Source organism: Neolamprologus multifasciatus, chromosome 1 (assembly GCF_963576455.1).
Source record: "Neolamprologus multifasciatus chromosome 1, fNeoMul1.2, whole genome shotgun sequence".
NCBI lineage: Eukaryota > Metazoa > Chordata > Actinopteri > Cichliformes > Cichlidae > Neolamprologus > Neolamprologus multifasciatus.
In genome coordinates this window covers 11,069,950-11,092,994 of record NC_140439.1, presented here as the reverse complement: position 1 = coordinate 11,092,994, position 23,045 = coordinate 11,069,950, and the positions used below count along the sequence as shown (strand labels likewise).

General features: G+C 40.0%; 1 protein-coding gene and 1 long non-coding RNA gene across 2 annotated transcripts in view; one reads left to right on the top strand and one right to left on the bottom strand.

Annotated features, from left to right (window-relative positions):
- coro2ba (coronin, actin binding protein, 2Ba) overlaps positions 1 to 20,045 on the bottom strand; it is a 43,607-nt gene extending 23,562 nt beyond the window's left edge. Inside the window, exon 1 of the mRNA XM_085155568.1 lies at positions 19,769 to 20,045. Coding sequence (XP_085011694.1) covers positions 19,769 to 19,783 — 15 coding nt within the window. The 5' untranslated portion in view covers positions 19,784 to 20,045. The remainder of the gene's footprint in view (positions 1 to 19,768) is intronic.
- On the top strand, positions 2,038 to 3,658 carry LOC146525350 (uncharacterized). The gene is made up of 2 exons (XR_014873550.1): positions 2,038 to 2,218; positions 2,252 to 3,658. It is a non-coding gene; the product is annotated as an uncharacterized LOC146525350 (long non-coding RNA).
- Positions 20,046 to 23,045: the final 3,000 nt, after the last annotated feature.

Below are 23,045 nucleotides of genomic sequence, written 5' to 3'. Positions count from 1 at the left end.
CGCTTGGAGTGTGCCAAGAACCTGACACCACAATCAAAGGAAGATGAAAGTTGTTATTCATGCCTAGATTTGCTACAGTGAAATGTTTTTCTCTGCGTTAAATCCATCATATTCATTAGGAGCAGTGGGCAGCCACTGTGCAGGCAGCCACCTAGGTCTTTTGGAGATGTAACCTAGGTTTTTTGGGGTGGTGGGAGAAGCTGGAGCTCCTGCAGAAAAGTTGTGTTTAGTGGAGAGCATTTAAATTCCACAGTGAACCCCTCGCTGTGAGGCAGCGGTGCTAATCACGGAGCCACCCTCCTCTGAGTCAGATACAAACAGCAGTTCTGTCTGATGCTAAAGAGTTAAGAGACTGTAGGTGGATGAGCTGTTTTGTTGGTGTTTTGTTTCTTTGCTAGTTGTGGAGTGCAAAACAAAGCATTTTCACACTGGGGGATTGAAGAAAATTAGTTGCACACCACCCATACACATTTCTGGATTACCCACTGAAGAAACACAAAGAAGAGCTTGTCTGGTTTCCTATCAGTTTAAATAAGTCGTAGTCAAAACTTGGCAGAAAACAACTCTAGAACCAGGATTTGCCATAGGAGACATTTCGACATGTTGGCATGAGAAACCAGCGTTAATGATGTGAATTAATAGAAGCTGCTTCAGTTTTAGAATGACAAATTACAGAGCCAAAAAAGGGTGTGAATATTATGAGTAAAACATGTGCTTTATTAGAATGTCAAGCCAAAAAGTCTCCTGTGAAGAAAGGCCTAACCTGGCCTATTATTGTGCATTGCAACATTTCTTAAGCAAATATAAAAAACAGAAGGCAAAAATAACCAGATGCTACAACATGGGCAGACTGAAACAGATGGCCAGCCACCAGTTTCCATAAAAACATCAATCCATCAACTGCTTCATCTGATTTTTCTTTTTCACACAAGGCCTACAGTGTATTTATTATTTTTTTCACATGTCTGAGAAAAGCTACTCACTCCAAATTGGATGAAGCGCGCAGCTTTGAGGTTCAGAAGTGCAGAGCTTTAGTATGCTCGGCACTCCTGCCCGACTGTGTCAGCACCAGACGGACTCAACACCCTTTTGGTATTACTGTCTCCTCGATCTTTCCCTGTCTTTCTTGCTCTCTCTTTTCTCTCCTATGTCCTTTCACTAGCTCGTTCTCTCACTCCGTCTGTCTTCACAGGATTGGAGAGATGGACAGCGTGAAAAAGCAAACCTAGACAGAAAAGTCCCCGACCATCTGCCGAGCCAAGGACTTCTCCATTGCAGACAGTGACTGTCTGAACCTTGGCGAGACTAGTTCACGCTGTAGGAATACTGAAGATAATGCTAAAGATAATGAATCCAAGAAGGGAGAGAGTGAGAAAGCTCTAATATCCATCAGACCCAATAACAAATAAGTCATCTTGATGTTTCAATGTCAGTCAGTACTTTGTCCATTAACAGATAAGCCAATCACACTGCAAATTGAAAGGTCATATTTAGATTATTAAATAAAGGAGCACCCACAAAGCTGCAATGTATATTTAACACTTAGACAATCACATGTTAATTACATGGTCGGCCTTTAGGCAAAAAATTTGTTTGTCTTCCTGTGTTGACATGTGCAGTTATGTCCTACATTGAATCATAATTCATAAAAGATGATAATTGCTTTTGATTTGTTTATCTTCTGTAAAAGTGAATATTCCCATCTAATGATGGCTACACAACAAGACAGGTAATTGCTAAATATCTGAGGAATTATGAGGTCACCTTGAATTGCCTCAACATTTCCTTTCCACTCTGTATGGCAGTTGTTGAGATATCTTGCTTTAGATCAGAGTGATGGCGAGACTAACTCTGTATTAGTGACAGTACAGATACCAGAAGCTAATGCTGCTATTTGTGTGATATAGTTATCCAGAGCAATGAGATAACATTGTCCTTGTACAGGAGCCTCTCGCATAGTAGTTCATCATGTTGATTCTCCTTAATCAGTTTATGGCTACTTCCAGGGTTTAATTTGTTCTGCATCCTGTCATTAGAAGCCTGATGTTGACAAAGATAGACGTCAGTTATTCAGATCACACAATGCTGGCTCAAATGCGTGATGTTCTGCTAAGGGCAAAGTTCTGGTAGGAAAGCTTGGGTCCTGCCTGATGTTACTTTGACACCTACCACCTACCTAAGCATTGCTGTAGACTGTGTACAACCTTTCATAGAAATGGTATTCCCTAGGAAAAGACTGTGCCTTTTTCAGCCAGACAATGCTACCTGCCACAAAGCAAAAATAGTTCAGGATGGTTTGAGGAGGACAGCAATGAGTTAGAGGTGTTAACCTGTCCTCCCCAGATCTCAATCCAATCAAGCATCTGTGGGATCTGCTGAAAAAAAAACTCCAGTCCATGGGTGCCATGCAGTTTATAGGAATTAAAGGATCAGTTGATAATATCTTGGGACTAGATACCATAGCACACCTTCAGGGGTCTAGTGCAGTCCATACCTCAGCAGGTCAGGGCTGTTTTTGCAGCAAAAGGGGGGACCAGCAGGTCAACAGTTAAGGCAGGTGGTCTTCATGTCTGATTGGTGTAGTTTGGTTTCTTTTCCTATATGAATGCAAAGTCAACTTTTGGCCCCAATTCCATTTACCTCTAATGAAGCAGTTCATGCAAGACATTGTGTTTTTTTCTCCACCTGCTGATCTTAAGTTCATATCAGAATTCAGTGATCATTAAATTTGAATAACTGTTTGTTTTGTTTTTGTTTTTGTTTACAGGGATGCTGTGTAATGTGTTTCAGTCACCTTTTGATGTGTTTCATGACTTCCTCTGTTTCTGGCTGTGCTTGAATAGCACCTTCAGTGGAGGGCTAAATTTGTATATTAAGCACTGGTTACATCAAATTGAATAAAATAGTTAATATACAGGGAGGGCAGATCCACAAATTAATGACAACTACTAGGAAACTAGGAAAGGATATAAATATAAAAAGAAATTTAGTTCAGGACCCAAAAAAATTGTCTTTGCACTTTCCTTTTAAACTATCGCCAGGAAAAGGTGAGCTGTGGTTTGCCAGTGCTGGAGAAATTGAACCGAGTAACTTCAGAAGAGAACAGTAATAAACGAGAGCATATCAATATAGAGGATTTTCTTTTATGTGACTTTAAAATAAATTCAAATTAGGCATTCAACAGTCTGTTAAGCAGCATACAAAGAAGTTCAAAGCTGCAAAGAGACAGACAGTTTTCAACAATTCTGGCACCAATGTGGGGGAAGGGAAGTTCCAGATGTTACGACTTATCCAGGGCAGCAGTCATGAGGAAGGACGTCTAATGAGTTTTTCTACTAAAGTGAGCATGTTGAAATATAGCTGACTCAAAGTCATATCCCCAGTCCAAATAGACAAGGATACAAATCAAGCCAACGTAGATTATTGCGTACTGCTCCATCTCCTCAGTTTTCTGACTCTCACATACAGAATCTCAACCTGTATGTACTTCTGCATATCCGGGATCATTTCTCCATTGCCTCCAAAATAATGTCTTCTTCAGTTTGGGGTTTTAACAAAAGGAGAAAAAGAAGAAAGAAAGACAGAAATAAAGGAAAATGAGCCAAGTGACCGTTTCTTACAAAAAAAAAAGAGCACGCTCATGCAGAAACAGCCATCAGTAATCGCCTTTGGATCTATGTGTGAGCTTGATAAGCTACACTGAAATGACAGTATCCCCATATGAGGGTGAAGGTTAATGTGTTGTGAATTTGACCTAATTCTGAGCCTCCACTGTGCTGAAGAGATCACCAACAGAAAACCAACCACAGGGTTATAGCACTCATGCTGCTGTCATTCTGCATCAGCAAACCTCCATATGTCCAATACATGTTTTCCCGTGCTGACGAATTTTATTATGAGGTTTATGTAAGACCACGGACTGTGTTAGCTATCCATTAAAAGCTCAGTCACTCATGCACATATTTCCAGTCTGTTTCATTGATCCTTCTATTGTCAGTCTGTTAATTGGGTTTCTACGCTACAGTATGTGTCCCAGTTTAAAGGCCATATGTAAAGCACAGACCTAATTTCACCATGCTCTATGGAGAATAATATTTAATTTTGGATGTTATTCCATAAGGAAGTCTCTATTAGCAACATGCTAAATTTGGTTGCTTCCCAAGTCATACTTTAGCCAAGTTTATCCCCCTTTAATTTCCACATATCTTAATCTATTTACACAATGATGAGGTTGTATATGTCTGACACCAACCTCATTCAAGAACTTACCATGAATTAGAAAGTGAGTCCATCTTCCACGGAAGTTCAAAATAATAAACTTCAGTGTTCTTGCATACAAATGCACATTAGTTTATGCTTGTAATACTAAAATTAGACTAAAGAAATGTGCCTGAAAAACTTCTGCAGTAGATAGAAAGTACATTTAGGTCAAAAATCATTGCCAGGCATTGCCTGTAGTAGTTAGGCTTTATTTTTCTTTGTCATTTTGTGCACCTGTTTTGCACCAAAATAACCGAAGCCAAAATACTGCACCTAATTTGTCAGCACAAGAGCAAGGCAGCTGATATCAGCAGCAGTCCTGGTAAGCTCTCTGTCCCTCCAAGTTGTGTCATTTAAATGTTGATGTTATCTGCTATGGTTTCCATTGTGTAAGGGCACAGTAGCTTCTATTGCCAAACCATTAAGAGTTTTGCAGTGATGTGATTTTATTGATTGATAGATGGGAACTTCAACCAGCAAATACCTTACATTTTCCTGAGGTAGCAGAGAAATAAGGCTGTAGGGATGAGGGTTAATTGAGCTATATGTGATATCCTAAATTAAGATAAACTTCAACGCTTAAATTATAATTCTATTATGTTCTGTTTCCTATATGCTGTGAAGGCTGTGGAATCATTGCTTCATTGCTATTTATTAATCCCACTTTTCATTGTCAGGGGCATTGGAAAGGTTGTTATATTGTAAAATATTAATTTTTACAGCCAAAAACATAGGTGTGGTGGTGCTCTTAATGGCTTAATAGAATTACAATTGCAGGTTTAATTCAAATGTAACGAGACAGTATGTTAATCATGCGTCATTCTTTTAACTCGGGGATTATGATCTATGTTAACCATGGCTATCAGTGGGGATTTCTGGTGTCCCAGAAGAGGTTTAATCCTGAGTTAAAGGAAAAATAATCAATAATAAACCTAAAACAATAAAACTGGTTCTTTTATTATTTTAGGTTTAATTCACTAAAGAATAATTTATGTTTCTTTTTCAAAAAAAATGCAAAATAACCACAAAAATCCACAGATTTCTGTTTAATAGGTTCCCAGACTCAAAGGTAATGATGCATCAATGTATGAACCATGTATCAAAATAAAGAAACTACAAACATAATTGGAGATAAACTATCTGAAGTATCTGAATTTCAGGAGTGGGACCACACCTCCAAACACGCTCCTTCCGGTTCTCATCTATATATGTTCCCCCAGTTCTACAAGCTGTTCATTCTCGTTTTCGTGCCCCACCGTGCTCCCTCCTCTTTTTCATTCTTTAACCTCTTCACTTCTATTTAGTACATGGGGATCTGCCAGGTCTTCCGGCCTTCCCAAAACTGCAGCTCAATTCAAGCCTCAAATGAGGACGTGGGCCCAGCAAGTGAAACTTTAAGTAGCCATTTTTTTTTTTCTTTTGTGTCTCTCCTACGCTCTACTTGATCTCTCTCCACAAACCAACTACATAAATAAATGGCATCAGCACAGACCCAGCGAATTCTCCCAGCTGCAGTCACCACCCATGGAGAAAAAACTAGCAGCTGAAATGCAGACACAGCTGGCTCTCAGCTGGCGAGTCCATCTGATAAACAATAAGAGACAAGGAAAATTCATACAGTAAGTCAACATATGGTGCCCATAGGAATTCTGTTAGCTACAGTCTATGTGTCGTCTAGTGCAAAGTATATAGATCTCATTATTAAAAAGTGAGCACAACATTATAAATGTGTCTAGCAAAAAATTTTTTTTTGTTCCTTAAAACTTTAAATTAAGATCAATGTTGGGCTTTCTGTAGAAACTGCATAAAGATAATAACTTCTTAAAAATATGTTGATTGCCAGAAAAATGTGTCTAACGTGTTACAGTAATCATAAATGATAATGATTCCAGAGCTATCAACGATTGCAGCAGTTCATATTTGACGTATGAATTCTAAAGCCCAATCGTTTCCAAAAGCTCTTTGTTTCCCGCCTCAATTGTTGTACTGTTCCTTTTTAGACTGGCATGCCCACTGAGTTGCTATAGTGACAGCAAGTGAAACCCAGACACTTGGAGTTAATAACCATTTTTCCAAACATAAGAGCCAATTGACATTAATACCAATGTTTCTCAGCTGTGACCAAAAATATCTGGCAAAAAAAAAAAAAAAATCTAGGATGATCTTCTGTGAAACAAATCCCAGTAGGCTATAAATCAAACCAGTGATACAGTGTCATGTTGTGGACCACAAATATATTACTCAGAAGAAGAAAAAAACTTAACCTAGTGCACCAACTAGTGGTTTTTTGAGACCATTAAAACGTAAAATTAATGATTTTTTATAAATGTATTTCCTTGATTTTTATACGGAGGAGCTACTAGCTTCTCTGGTCGCCTGTTGCAGGGTGTAATCATCCATATGATTCTCATTTTCATATTTTTATACCTGCCAACATTTCAGAAGATAATACTCTGTTTAAACCACCTGTCTGTAATCCTAAAACACCAATTCCAAAAAGGGACACCAAATTTAAGTACAAACACAGCTGATTTTCATAAACAGAAAACGTGGAACTGTGGAACAACTTCATAACAACGTTCTTCAAAGTAAATCTATGAAGACTTCATCTCATTATGTCATCATCTGCAGTACACAAAATCATGCAAGAGTCCAGGAATCTGAAGAAATCTCTATGTGCACAGGACAAGGTGTGCAATCACTGTCTGTGAACACAGTTTGCCATCCACAAATGCAGGTTAAAGTTCTGTCACCGAAAGAAGCTGTATGTGAACGTGGTATAAAAATGGCACGTTCTTCTCTGGCCTAAAGCTAATTAAAAATGAATGAACTTTGCCTATGAAATGGGCAGTTTGAACATCTGGAAAGGGACCATCTATGCTGAACGATATATAGAAGTCTTAGATAAACACACCCTCCCATCCAGGCAACAACTTTTTCAGGGACGGTCTTCCGTATTTCAGCAAGACACTGTTTAGACATACTGCATCTATTACAATAACATGGCTTTGTAGGAGAAGAATCTAGGCACTGAGTTTACCTGCCTCATTGTAGATTTTTACTTTGAACGGGGGTTGTATTTGTCTAAATACAACACCAACCACAAAAAGTCACTTGTATAGCATAAAAAACCCAACAACTTTTACTTCATGTTTCAAATGACACAAATGTGGCCAAAAAAGCAACACTACCACTCCATAGTCAGAGAGACTGCTGAAATCTGCTACGCTGTTTTCTTTCTCCTCCACCTCCTGATTCCTGATCTTTCCAAATTACAACTGACCTCTAACAAGCCCTACTATTAAAATGTGTTGCTTTGGCTAAACTCATGTAACAAACTGCTGACACACAAGGCTTTACGTGTGCCTTAAAGTTGACGCTTTCATCATAAATTGCAGCCTTTATAAGGAGCTTATAGGAAGCTGCAACTATTCTCATCCCTCATCCCTCTCATCCCATTTTCACAAGAGCAGGCTGTACCACATTCTTAACCCAGGGGGTGAAAGACTGCCATTCAATAATGGTTCCTTTTGGCACCGGTTGGCTGAGGCTCTAGCAATATTGGATTTTGTGTCTTAATGGTTTTCATTCAAGGATCAAAAAGTCAGCAGTAGGATATTTTGGGCTTTGATTTGTTACGTTTTGAGTCACTCTTCAGGGTTGAGCGGTTAAAAACTACCGTGTTACTTTTAGAAGAAGGTAGTAGTTTGGGTCAAAATATGCTGGATACTAAAAGAGTCCATGTGAGATGAGCTGGAAGGCACAGATCTATCTCAGTACTCTCTAAACCCAGCACATCAGGCAGGGACGCAAGTATGTGACAGCAGTATTTGACACCCTGAGATCGATGCGCTCGCTCATCAGTTTGTACAGACCTAACTAAAATCCATTTGAATACTTTCGATGTGTCTTATTTGCAACAGCACTGAGCAGACTGTGACACAGATTGTTATGAGAGGAAAATGAGTGGGAATAGTAGAAACATGTGGTAAGAAACTGGCACAAAAAAAAAAGAACTGACGTTTTCTTTGTTTCAGAAACTAATCTCTATATTTACACTGTGATTAGTGCCCATGGGCAAAATACAGAGCTGAATTTGACCCCGATGAACTCTAATGCGGAACGTCTGAGTGTTTGTGTGTGTGTGAGCGCGAGTGTGGGTGGAAGTATCATCCTCCATGGATGTGCTCTCCCTAGCTGCCCTACTCCTCACTCACTGCTCTCTTATGTTCACTCAGCTTTTTAGCGCCGCCATATTCAGTGTAGAATACCTGAAGTATGAAGCACGTTTGCAGGAATTCATAATGTGCATGTTTAAATGTAACATACACAAGACAGTCCCAGTGCATCATACCTGAATCACAAAACATTATGCGTCTGCACTCTGTGTTGTCCCTGCACAAGCCTGCTAGAACGTATAACACAGCACAGCCATTGTCAGCCTCACACCTGAGAACGTGATAGCATTGTGCAAAATGTTTCCATGATACTTCCATGACAGCCTGGTCTCACAGGCAGCTACTGTTTCAGCGAGAAAATGGACCACCCTGATTCTGCAGTGCCACTGCAAAGCCCTGCATGGGCATGCATGGACTGCTGCAGCTTCACAGGTGCAATCACAGTGATGCATCAGAGAAAAGTGAGTTATTCTTCAAAGCACAAAGCCACCAATGGTCAAAATGCCAAAGTCAAGCCTTCAAACATTAGTCCACAAACCAGTTTGCCGGACACTGGCGCCACCGGGCCCTCTGACCACCACCAGAAGGCAACAGGTGAAGTGTCTTGCCCAAGGACACAACGACCGAGACTGTCCAAGCCAGGGCTCGAACCGGCAACCTTCCAATTACAAGGCAAACTCCCAACTCTTGAGCCTTTATAAAGCCAACATCTATCTTCATGTGAATGCCTGACAGTATCTCCTAAATCATCAAGTCAGAATCCAGTATTGCAGGGTGAAAGACAAGCCCAAATCATGTGTAAACCCTAGAAATGGCTGGGTGGGAAAATTCCAGTAGATCAGCAGTTTCTGAAATAATCAGACGAGCCAATCTGAGACCAGGAACCATGCCACCTTCAGTCACTTAAATCCCCTTTCTGCTAAGAACCTTAACATGATCATACTGACACGCCTAAATGCACTGGGTTGCAGCTATGTAATTGGATGATTGTATATATGCGTTAATGAGCAGTTGGCCCAATAAAGCTGCCCATAATGTGGCCATGTTTATACTTGGCTCAAAACACTATCAGTTTCTCCATGCATGCAAAAAATAAATAAAATACCTTCAATGCAAAATATTTTACTTTGAAATTGTTGTGTAAATATTTCATCTTACATCTGACAAAAAGGCTGCACACACTGGACACTGTTCAGAATAGTTTTTGCTACCAATCTCCCACTTACACTCGATAATACACACTTGCACTTACAAAATAAAGCCCCCTTCTCTCTGGAGTTACTTATTTCTTTGTCCGCAGGCCTACAAACAGGAAGCATGTCCTATGTGTTGATTCTACAGACTACACAAACACACACGGGATGTACGTTCAATCTCAGCTGCTGTGGAATAGGAATGCTCATAATGGTCAGCCTCTACTCTGCTTTTATCTCCCTCTGGAGGATGTTCACAAATAATTTCACATGATTTTGGCTTTTTTCATTTCAGCAGCTTCCCAAAGGGGAATCTAAAAATGAACACTCATATCCAACGTAGCCACACCAAAGCTTTCTCCTGCACACTTTGCCCAATGTATTCAAGTCATATTTTGAGAAGAAGGTCATCTGCTATAAAGGAGCCTGCGCTGTGTGAAAGCGTTTGCAGTTGAGGAATGATTTATGCAGTGACACAAGGAAAGAAGAGTTTCCCAACTGTTGGAAATCTACTTCAGGTTTTTCACACAGAATTGAAAAGCACAGATTTCACAGACACTTGCACGTACCGACACGTACACACAGAGCAGCGTAAGGAAGCTTTCTGACAGGCAATGAGCTCATGAGATCTGAATGTCTTCCTGTGGTGAATGCTTTTCTGTGGCTTTCTCACAACTATTCCCCTATTTTCCTCTATTTTCTCACACTTTTTTTGTCAGCTCCTGCTCCTCATGCAACTTGCTCCCCTATGTTAATTCTTTTATCTGCTCCATTTAGAGTGAATATTTAAAAAATAAAAAAGCCTAATTCTGGATTTAGCATTCTTAATCCACTAAGCTGTTGTGTATTTTTCCTGCTTCAAGAAAAGCAGGTTTTGGTGTTGCTAGGTTAGTGATTTAGCATTTAGTTTAATGATCCAGTCTGGGTGTCAATGTGTGTGTTAGTGAGCGTGCAGGGTAAACATTACCCCTGACAAATGGCCAGTGGTCTAAATCAGACTCAATTAAGATTTATGGTGGGCGAGGTGCCGCGACGTAAGAATTTAGGCAGTTTGAGAGTGGATTTCTGTGTGTGCGTGTGTCAGCCTTCTCTGCAGCAAGTGTTTATTTTCTGTTTCACTTGGACATGTTAAGTCCCTGTTATCAGCATGTCTACTGAGAAAAAAAATATCTAGCTTCCATACCTTGAAATAGATCTGGAATTGCTTTCTGCTATAAGAGACTTAACTGCCGTTCAGTTAACAGCAGAAGCTGTACCATAAACACTTTGAAAATGGCTTTCAGACGTCTTTCCCACCACATGTGTGCTTGACATTAGAGCAGCGTGGGCCTCCTTCATAATTGGGGTGTTTGCAGATATGTAATTGCAAACACACTCAACACAGCTGGAATGCTGCTTTGAATTATATTCGATTCGTGTCAGGAAGTTAGATGTAAAGCCTTCGCTTGAGACTAACGTGCATTTAAATGCGTGCGCTCTCCTTCTTTATGAGGACTGAGATTTAGATGTAAGCGTATTTGTGTGCCCTGTTGGGCCAGACATCATTTATCACCACATGGTGTTAGCTGAGGATCATTTTTACTGGTCTGTAAAGGAACGAAAAAAGAAAACAGGGGGTACACCAGGGGCCGCTCTTGCCCCTCCCTATCTTGGTCACTCGTCTCTTCCCTCAGCTCTGTCCTTCTTCCCGCCCCCTCACCAGTCCTGGCAGACTGCCCTTTCTGTGGTAACTTACCAAAAACAAGTGGACCATTTAAGGGATTGCAGCTTTTTAATCAAGCGGGTATTCAAGAAAACAGTGCTAATGGTCTGTGGAAAAAAATTCTAAAGTGGCACCTTTCTTTAATGCGCTGTGGCACATTTGGATAGTCTGATAAATGCTCAGAAATTGCTTAAAAACAGAATTCTTTCCATCTGTGCTTTTACTGCCCAGCGTCTCTGGCTGGAGGTCATTTGGCAGATCAAGGGCTGGGTGACCTCAGTCTTCTGAAGAGGTTTGTTTCTTTCACAGAGAATTCCCGTTGTGGCTAATATGACTCTCCCATGTGTCTTATGGACAGAGAGTAAAACTAAAACTGACAGGAAGGTAACTCTGGGCAATGATCAATGCTGAAGCGAGCGTCTGTTGCCCCCTGCATTGCTGGAGGACTCTGAAGAGGTCTTTTATGAAGCAAACCAAAGGCCGAGTGGTTTCACTGTCTGAGCACGGAGTAGCTGTGAGCCACAGGGTTGTTGTTTTTTTTGACTAAAGCCTAAATTTTGAGGTAAAAACACAGCAGGTAAACTGTTTAGTTTGGTTTTTTTTCATTTGCTGGTATTACCAGATCTCTAATATTCTATGCTCATCAGATAGTAATTTGTGTTTCCCATCAGCCTACGCATAACACGTCTGCCAGTTCACATTTGTGCCATCCCATCTATGCCCACGGGCTCATCGCTCACACAGACGGACACGTAATCACACAGCAAATGAGAACATAGTGTCCAGATATAGTAATGATAATTTCAAGCTGTTCCCTGATGTGGTAGCAAGCGCAAGTATGCTTTCTGCTGTGACTGCTGAGAGCAGCATGCTGTGTGCAGAACGAAGCAGCTCGCTCAAGAAAAGCATTGTTTTAATATTTTATTTAAGGTTGTTCTAATCTGTGGATAAACTGTGAAATAACTCATCACAGCATTTATGATTTGGTATGCTGACCTCTAATGGATCACCCAAAAAATATCTTCAAGGTGATTTCTGGTGGAAGATAAAATATACAACTCCTAAACTGAATAAACTTCTATAATTGTATGCTGTATAATTGTAAGTGTATTAATTACTCTGTGAGAAGCACATGTTTTGCTTTACTTATTCTTTCTTTTTCTCTTTTTTCGGGTAAAACACACTAAAACACTAGTTTCCTGTTTAGGGATCCATCAGAAAGTGTTTGATAACAATGAGGCTTTTCTGTGTGGATTTTGCATGTTTTCCCTGTACTTGTTTGGGTTTTTACTCCAAAAGCCCATAGATGCAAACGTGATAGATTAATCTGTGATTCTAAATTAGCCAGGTCAATAGTGAATGGTCAGTCTCTGTGTGCTTGACCTGCAACAGAGTGGTCACATGTCCACAGTGTGCACTGCAACTCATGCAATGTGGTCTGAATACAACCAAAGTTGCAAGGATGACTAAAACTGCTTCACACTGGAAGCAATTTGCTCGTTGTATTGCTTTGAAGATGACAGCTGGTCACTTGTGGGTATTTTTCACATGTCAGTCAACGGTACTCTATGCTCTCACTGGTAGTCACTTCAGTCACTAACCTGAAAGTTAGGAAAAGTCTGGCTCTCTTCTGACTTTCTGTTCTGTCCCCTCCGCTAACCCCCAGCTGCACTTGACAAAGTCAAAGAAAATTCAGATCATCTACATGTAGATCTGTATGTGTTCACCCAATGAGAAGTAAGTACTTCAAAACAGTGACTCTTTCATTGCAAATTATTGTGCATGCTAATCTCAGAAAAAGCTCAAATCATAGCAGGTGGGAACAAACGTTGGAGGGTTGTTGAGCTAACACATCTTCAGAGCTACCAGTTGCAGAACTACTTTTTTGCATCCGTAATATCAAAGAGTAAGTAATGCGTGTACATAAATATAGACCTGACTGTATTTATTTCTGTAGGAGTGATGAGTAAAACTAGTTATTACGTTTTTTAAATTTTATAGAAGATGCCCAGTTGGATACAAATGTCTCCATTCAAGCTGTGGTGGTCTTCACTGGTTCGACTGGCACTGCGTAGGCGTGTGGTCTGCAGTGTAGGGACTAACGCGTTATTAATGTAACGTGTTACAGTAACTACGTTATTATTGTAGTAACGAGCACGGTAACTAGTTATTATGCCAAAATCAGGAACGCGTTAATCGTTACTGGGATTTAGATAGGCTCGTTATTCGTTACTTCGTGTGGTGGCTATCGCGGAGCTTCCACAGATTCAGTAACATTAGCAAGTGGTGGAGGCCAGCGGGTAGATGAGGAAAAGGAGAGGCAGGAGGAGCAGAGGCCCGAGGCGGCCGCCGGTCCGAGTGTCAGGTGAACTGAACTTTAGGTAAGAAGTTATGACCTGCAGTCTATGTGGGTCAGATATAAACCAAGTTTAGGTGGAGTTTATTTTTGTTATGCTGACTTTTTCGTACTGCGTACTAGCTAGCATGACGGGGTTTCTATACAGCTGGGTGGGTGCTATGTTACTGATGTTGAACTTTATTTTGTTCATAAGGTTAATTATTAGAGTTTCCAACCGTCCCCTAAAAAACTGAATCGTCTCGTATTCAAAGAAAATATTACGCGTTTTGTGTTGAGGTGAAAAGGAACACAGTTTGTCCCGGACTTAAGCTACAATGAAAAAGACACAAAGCTGGAGTTATTCTGCATCTTTATGCTGTCAGCTGCCTCTTCTTCTCTCATTCTCCCCCCTCCCTCTCCTGTTTCTACTTCAATCATGAAACTGATCAATAATCAGCTGATCGGCTTTTCTCTCTTGTTTGTTTATCGCCCACTTTGAAAGAAGAAATCAGCGGAAGTCGCGTTAAACAACAGCAGCACGTTTAAGCTTGATCAGCTGTTGTTAGAATTTATTTAATATTAATTTCTAGTATCAGCTGATGTTTGCTGGAGCCACAGCTGTAAAGCTGCTGGTCATGATATCGGTTTGGTTATCTGGTGAGAGGGAAACATGAAGATGAAACCAGGAGATGTCCTTACTGAATCATCAGAGCTGAGCAGGTGATGGAGAAACAGGTTTACCTTTTAGGTGACATGAATGAGTTGAAGGGAAGTTATGAACTGTTCCTGAGAGACAAATAACACCAGGATCCTTTTCTAAGTAGCTGACAGCTGGTAACTGTGCAGGGGCGGGTCTAGCAAAGTGTTGCCAGGGGGGCAGGTAGGGCATTAACAGGGAGAGGGGGCACAAAGAAATACTTTTCTTTCTTATTCTCATTTAAAATGTCTAGCTTTTAAAAAATTATCATCTGAATCTTACAACAAACGATTGATAGATTGATACATATATACCATCAAAACTGTGTACATCACCGTCACAACAGCGTTTGTTTTCATTCAAAGGCTTTATGATTTTTCCTATAATGGTTGGCCGGTCTTTAGTCAAAACGCCAGGGCCGATTTTTTTGTCCCAGTCCAGCCCTGTATGCAGCTCATCTACAGTCTGGTGTTACCTACATCTTCCTATTCGGAAGGCAGAATTCTGAGTACAATCAAAAGCACCACGACTGCAGTTTTCGTGTTAGATGTAAAAAGCGCACATGACGCTGTGACGTAGGCTAGAATCATGGCGGCAGTCAACGATGGTCCAGGCGTGGGATTTCTCTCGTGGAAATATGCACATTATCTTTTCCTTTCTATTGGTAGGTGGCATAGTGCACTTGTGGCAAGTAAGCAAGCTAGAAGACTAGCAATCTTGCTGGGTATCCAGTTACGGAAGCAACACATTAACAAGAGAATTCTGAGTAAAGCCAAAGTTACTTTCCCTAGTAATTAGTTACTCTGAAAGTAACGAGTAACTTGAAGTAACTGAGTTACTTTTGATAGAAGGAACTAGTAATGTAACTAAGTTACTAAGTAACTTACCCAACACTGGTGGTCTGCTGTTTGGACTTACAGTAAGTATCCACCAGAGCTCAAATACATTTTTGAAGATATTTTGGAATCTCAGTGGACACAAACTGATATCAAGGCAACTCTCAAAAACTAGTTGAACAAGACTAATGGGAGCCAGCACCCTTTAGTATTAGATTAGAGATAGTTATATTAAAAAACTCCAAGCAAGTTTTCCAAAAGTCTGGAAAACTATTGCTGAGTTCAAGATAAAAAAAAAAATATCAAAAAAATTAAAAGAAAGTCTTGATCCTTGGATGCAAAACATAAAGAAATGAAGTTTGGCTCAAGATTTTTGCACAGTACTGTACATACTTACTTGTTGTATGTGTTTATTTTCACAGCACTAATTTTTAGACTCAGCTTCTGAGTCTTCTGACTCACTTACATGTGGTTGCAAAAGTACTTCCGGTCCTATAAAAGTCTATTGGACCTCTGTAAACACTATTATTGACGGCATGGCCTCAGTCACTTATTTTAGGTTATATTGAATAAACATTTGAGTCCATTTTGCAAACGTTGTACATATGTTTCAGAAAGGAAGATTATCTGGCATATTATTGGCTCTAATGACTGATGATTAACAAGTTGACCATACAGTTTTGCAGCCAGAACAACAAAATAGCAACACCCATAAAAATCGAGTTTTCAAAATGGGACTTCACAAACCTAATGTTTGCCTTTTACTGTTTAATTCATTTTAAATATGTTAAAAATATCTGTTATTTTTAAACGGTATGTTTTAATATTGACTGTCAAAAAATGAATATAATTAATTTCGCAGTGCTGCATGGTATGTCTGTATAACAGCTGCTACACTTAGGATTTTTATAACATTCATAAAAGTAAAGCATTGAGGCAGGAAAAATAAATTTTGTGTCTGTTACAATAGAGTACAGGTTGAGATTGATTTAATGGGACACCGAGTCAAAGATCGATTTTAACTGGTGGTTTCAACAGAGCTTTCCAAATGGAGTGAGTGAAACCTACATTTGGCGATTTTGACAAACTCAACATTTCTCTACACATTTTGTGTGCTCGCAAACTAAAATGTTCTTATTTAATTCTGATTCACCCCTTTAGCAATTCAATTCACCTCTCCACAGAAAAAACACGTTAAGCAGACTTAACAGATGGTTTCCTCTTCCGGAGCCTGAATCTGCTGGAGAGTTCTTCCTGTTAAAAGGGAGTTTTTCCTTCCTACTGTCTCCAAGTGCTTGCTCATAGAAGATCATCTGAGTGTTTTCTCTGCATTACCGTAGGAGCTTTACCTCAAAATATAAAGCACCTTGAGTGACAGTTGCTGTGATTTGAAGCTATATAAATAAAATTTAATTGATTAGAAAAGTTTATGTTGGGTCCCACCCACTTAATTTTGTCAGCGTTGTGTCGCCTTTATTTGCTTGAAGTTTCTGAAAATCTTCTCTATCTATGGTCTTTAGTCTCCACATTGCTGCAAGTTGCTTCCAGTGTGTACATACCTCTTAAAAACTCATGGATGGATCGATTTCAAATGAAAACAAACATGAAGGGGAGACGAGTAGATATTTCTAAAATAATTATTTTGCATTTTGAGAAATAACTCTACTAAGTTGTAGATCACTTGCTCCTTAGCAACTCTGTATTAAAATAAAAATAATAAAATCTGTAAAAATATTGCTGTAAAATAGTTGCACACGGGGCATTAATTCTGCTCGTAAACCAACAGCATAATAAAGTCATACAGTTTAGGGATGCCCTCAGGTATTTACAAATCATATCAATCTGAGGTATTATGCTATTTGGTAGCATAATAGCTGGTAGCATTTGGCCCAAAGAAATTATTCCAAAGTGTCAGTCTTTGAAAGCTAAAGAGCTTATGGCTCGGTCTCACAGAGAACTCAGTCCAGTGAGGCCATGTTTGAAAGCAAAGGCTGTGGATTTAAACGTGCAATGACCTATTTTCTCTGTCAGCATTTTAAAAGACTGAACAGTAGCTTCTCACTCTGTCAGCTCAATGTGAAAGCAACGCACTTCTTTGACCTTTACAATGATCATTTTCTGGTTGGTGGACCTTCTTCATAACAACCGCTGTTTCTCAATTACATCCAGGAGTTCCTGTAGTTCCGGAAACTTTCATTACCCTCAAATCAAATACATACTTTTTATGGAATGAACAATAACAAGTATAGCTGTTTTTGGTTTGATGATTGTTAGAGAAATCTAAAGTCATATATAACCACTGCATTTCTTCTTTTGTCCTATTTAATAGGATAAGGATTAAAATGTTTATAATGTACTAAAATATAGAAAATACATTTTAACAGCCCTTGCGGTGTTGGTTAATATTTTTAAATGATAAGCTTTTAAAGATGTGCTCTTTGATGTTTAGAAATGATCCACATTCTGTTGTGTTTTTGACATGCTGGTGCTCAGGAGGCAGCATAAGTGAGCTGTGCTTCACTGCTGTTTAAAGAGAGAGCATTACTGCAACTGTGTAAATATCTACACTCTTATTTCAGCTCCACACTTTTTAAATAAACAGCGAGGAAAGGCAATGCAGATCTTAGTCTGATACTAAAGAGGAATCTCAAGGCTTTCCTCTCCACAATATTGTCAGTCTGCATCTATGCGCTGAGGGGAAGAAGGGTGTTTAGCCCCGTCAGCATAGAGGCCCTTGTCCTGTATCCTTCCCAAGGTGACTTCTCTGCTGTTGGCAGGCAGAGCCATGAACACAGCTCCCAAGACTCTCCCTCTCTCTTCTCTTTCTCTCCCTTCTTCTCCCACACACCCATCAGCGTTTAGATACCACCGGGTAAAACGCTTTCATACCTTTTTTTTTTAACAAAGATCTCAAAGCATGTTTTTTTCTCTCACTTCCTCCTCCTCACATCATTTCCATAATTACAGGTAGGAAAAAAAGCGTCATATTCATTACATTTCTTTTCAGTGCTTTGGGTCTTGTCTACAGTCACATTTTGGTTATGGCTAAGTGCCAACACATGAGCACCTGACCTTTTCCTCTTTCAGTTCTCATAGTGGAGAACGTCCACCTACGCAGCAGCACACACACACACACACACCTCCCACACAAACTCTCTCTCACACACAAACACTCACACACATACACACACACACTGGCAGCAAAATTGTGCTTTGAGAGCAACTGTCTGTGAATCTGTGCAGCTTTGTGTTGGAGATTGCATCCTGGAAATGCAGACCTCTTCATTTTCTATTGCCAACACTTTTTGGTGGAACATGGAGGTGTGTGACCACGAGTGTGTGTAAATAGGCCATTATCCCATGTCTACAGTAGGTCATCTATTTCAGTCCAGGTTAATTCTCTACATGGGAGAAGGTGTGCTAATTTCCTCTCTCTGTCTGTCTGTCTCTCTCTGCATGTGTGTGTGCTAAATTGATTAAGAGGATTCGAGTCGCCGATGAACGTCAACACAAACTACGACCACCAGCACACACTTAGGTGCACATGACCTCTTACCCTATTTTAAGATTAGCTTTAGGCTGCTAATACACACAAACACATTTGTTGTCAGTTGAGAGAACAGCATAATGCCCCAAAGTATATCCCCAGAGGATGCACCATTATTCCCACCATATTGCTGTTTGCCTAACCCCACCCCTTCACCCAACTTTAACCAAAAACCACAAGTCTTTATTTTCAGATTTGTCTAATCCTTAATAAGGCTAGAGTTCCCCTGATGTCTGAACAATATTTTTTGCATTTTACTTTTACACTTGTTCATTAGGCAGGTTATTTCACTCCAATCACTGGACAAACGTAAATATAATCCAAAGCACATCAGATCAGGGTGAAGTCACACTGACGCCACTAACAGTTGAGATGTGTTTACATGTGAAGGACTTGGACTAAGCATCCATGTAAGGTATAATTTGCTAAAAGTAATCTTTCTGCATATTAGCGTTACATGTGATTATTCGCTAAAGCAACCACAGAGCTTTCAAACATGCTTTATTCCCACAGTTGCTAGCAAACAACACAAATTGCTTTCAACCTCATGATTTGATTCTCATGTTTTATAATGAAAGAAACATGCCAAACATGTTAACAGCCCATTATTAGCACCACATCAGTCCAACATGCATGATAACAGCTTGCAAAGCATCCGCTTTGTTACTAGACGCCAGGCCTCCTACTGGATTGCATCTTGGACTTTTTGAATGAACTTTAAATAGTTTCTATGCGGGTAAAAAGAATGACTTCTCATCCCAGAATGAACTGTTGCCCCGTAATGTAATGCAGTTAGGGTAAGAGAATGTCAATTATTGTAGTCTTATTAAAACCATACATGACACACATCCTCAGGCAGCAACATCCTGACAACCAGCTTCTATACAGGAACTCCAACACTACTCAAAAACACACATGCATGAGAAAAAATAATGCTTTCGGTCTCCTCAGTGCATCCCTGAGCCAAACCGTTGTGTGGAGATCCTAAAAGTTGTTCCAGATCCGAAGCGGTCTTACCTTTGTGACAGTCATGCAGAATCAGTGGGTGAGGAGCAGGCCGGTGTCCCCTTCAAGCAAAGAGCAATGCCGCAGGAGTGGCAAAGTGATGAGGAGGAGAGGAGGGCAGCTCTGCTGAATATGCACACAAGGAGAGGGAGGGAGAGAGACAGAGAGAGAGAGAGGAAAGAGGAGGGGACAGACAGGTTAGTGTGTCTGGCTCACTAAGTACGGAAGGGCTGATTGCTGCTGCAGTGAAGTAATGGCTGGCAGTCGACGTGTGGTTGGTTACTACAACAGGGAAAAGCTCCCTGCTAAGATACACCCCTCCCTCCTCCCTCCCCAGCTGCCCGCACGCACACACAAACACACACACATGCGGACGGATGTGCTCAAAGCCTCACTGCACTACTCTCTCTCACTGTCTATCACAATATGATTAGTGATGGGCTAATACAGATTATTGATTATTAGCAGTGAGGCAAGGCTGCGGGAGGAGGCGGAAGCAGAGAGCCTGGGATAGGAGAGGACTGCAGAAATAGAGACGGAGGGAGGGAGGGGAGTCAGATGCTGTGTCGCAGTCTGCTACTCAGGCATGGAGCCGGCTGCACGTCATCTGCCGTGTGCGTGTGTGTGCCTAAGTGTGTGAACGACACAGGAAATAATGAGGGGAGACAAGAGTCTGTTAGATGTTTGCACCAAGTTCAGACTACACTGAAGGGGTGTTAATTCTACATATAAAACCAGAAAGGAGTCCTTGGCAGATACAAATGGACACACAGGTAAAAGTTGTAGAAGCTGCACCTTGGAGGACACCAACTAATCTAATATTCATGCATGCTATAACCTAATGGTGAAGCATGGCAGAACAACTTAGCTTTCAGTGGATATCGTCATCTGATTTTGCCAAATTATGTTGTTGTAAATGAAAGCGTTACAAACCAAGAAAAACATTTGAACATAAGTGATCATCAGTCAGATTTGACCCTAATGCTAACAACATCTCACTGCCTTATTACTCCAATTACTTTAACTTTGATTTATTTTCTCAAAGAAATTTGAGACTCTATGACGTCTTCACTTTGGAGTACGTTTCTTAGCATTTCTCACCCTGAGTGTCTCAGTGTAGTAGCACAAAGGCATCCACCCACACTCACAGAATAACAGATCTTTGTCATACTAACTGGCTGAATAGAGGGATGCTAGAGACAGGCCAAGATTCCAGCTCAGTTACCATGGCTTAGATTCCCGAATAGCTGAGTGAGACTCTTCTCTAGTGGCTGCGAGCCACAACGCAGTCTTTGTTTTGCCCATTTATGTGTAACTACTTGCGTTTATGTGCGTGCGTGTGTGTACTGTAAGTGTTTGTACATGCTGGAGTTAAGGTTACTGAGACAAAGAGAGTCCCGAGTGAACGCAGTTTTCTTTCTCAGTCTGTTTTTTATGTCACTCATATATCTGCATCACTTTGCTCCTAATTCTCAGAGTTTTAGGAGTGTCATCTATGGCCCCACTCTCAGCATTTCCTGTCTGGAACAATAGTATTTCCTGTGTCTGTTTGCATACTGTGGGTGGAGGAGAGGGTCTTTCAAATATAGAAGAAAATATCTGGGGGATGGGAGTTGAAATCAGCATGATTTTAAACATGATGATTTTATTTATATCAGGATTTACTCAGTTTATGATCGCACATCATAACTAATTAGCATTTCTGAGATAAATTATGAAATTTGAGAAAATTTGGGATTTTAGCCCATGGTCATTTCTGTAACATAGTGCGAAACTTGCATCTCTTGCCACTTCTTAATTCAGGCTTTTGGAGGTAAGTAAATTTTCCACTTTACAACATATAAAATGTGTGGGAGGAAAAGACATCATCCACAGGGTGGAGGTGGCAAATCCTGTGACCATTAAACCTGAAGGTGCCACCGTGGCTCATATGTTCCACCATATGTCTACATGCTTCTACTCAAAGAAACAGAAGTGGAAAGAACTTCATTAACGGTGACAGCTAACATGCACGGATGTGAACAACATTAGGTTTGAAAAATGCAATAATAAACAACAGCAGTCAGTTGATCTGGCCTAGCTATGCTCTCCAAAGAGGAAGAGGATGTATTTTACCAGGTCTGTTATGCATTAGGAGCTTCATTTCCTTATTGTCTAACCCTCTGAAGGCTTTTTCGAGGAATCCCATATTTGATGTTTTGCTTCCACCTTGTGGTGAAACAATATCATTACCTCCAGGTAATAGTCGTGGTCCTACTAAACATGGCATTTGTTTTAAGTTTTCATCAACTTTACACAGAGGCTTTAAGGATCTTTATCAGTGGATGATTTTCAAATAAATTTCTCGCTTTATAAGCAGTGGAAGTGTACTGGATGTAAGCATTGCTATGTTATCATTCCTTCTGTTTTTAATAGGAAACTGGGAAAGCCTTGCTTACATATGCAGAAGCTTCTCCAGCAAAAATACCTTTTACTTGTGCCATGGAAACTATTCAAATTTAATCATATTAACAGAAGTGGTGCATTTAGGCCTACAAGTTTAACACCACGTTTCTAAGCTAACAGTTAATGTTAGCTTAGCTTAAACCTTGAAGCTTCATAACTCATAGAGGGTATACATGATTTACTGGTGGTGAGGACAAAAAGTGTAGAAGTGTAAGTAGTTATGGAGGTTATACGGTGATGTTTTTGGTTTGTTTAAGGAAGTGATAACTGGTTAACTGAGTTAAATATGTATGTGGCTTTCTCTTTCTCTCTTTAGCTGAGCATCATCTAGTTTCAAACCTCAAAAAGGATAATAAATAATGTGTCAAAAAATAAATAAAAAAGAAGCACAAGCTAATGTTGAGTAATGTTTTCTTCTATCAGTAGTAGGCCTTTTACATGTAACGTGCAGAAGCTAATACTTCAATGTTAGCTAAAACATTACCCATAGGTTTGCCTCAAATTGCATCTATTAGCAGGAAGGATCAAAAACCAAAGTATTAAGATACTGAAATATAATAAAACAGGATTTTGCTAATAGGGTTGTTTCTCTTTTTTAATTGATTAAATAAACTGGTTTCCTAATAAATTATTTCTGCACATTTTTAAGTTAAATGACCAAAAGGTATTTGAAATTGCATATCAAAACACTGTGGACTTGAAAAAAGCATTTTAAAGACTTTTTAAACTATCTATCTATTTTCTATCATTCTGCTTTTGAGTTGGTAAAAGCTTTTGAGCTTTCCAAGGAGGATGAACCTCACAAATTCTGCATTTTTGACAGTATTTGGCAGCAATTAGCTCT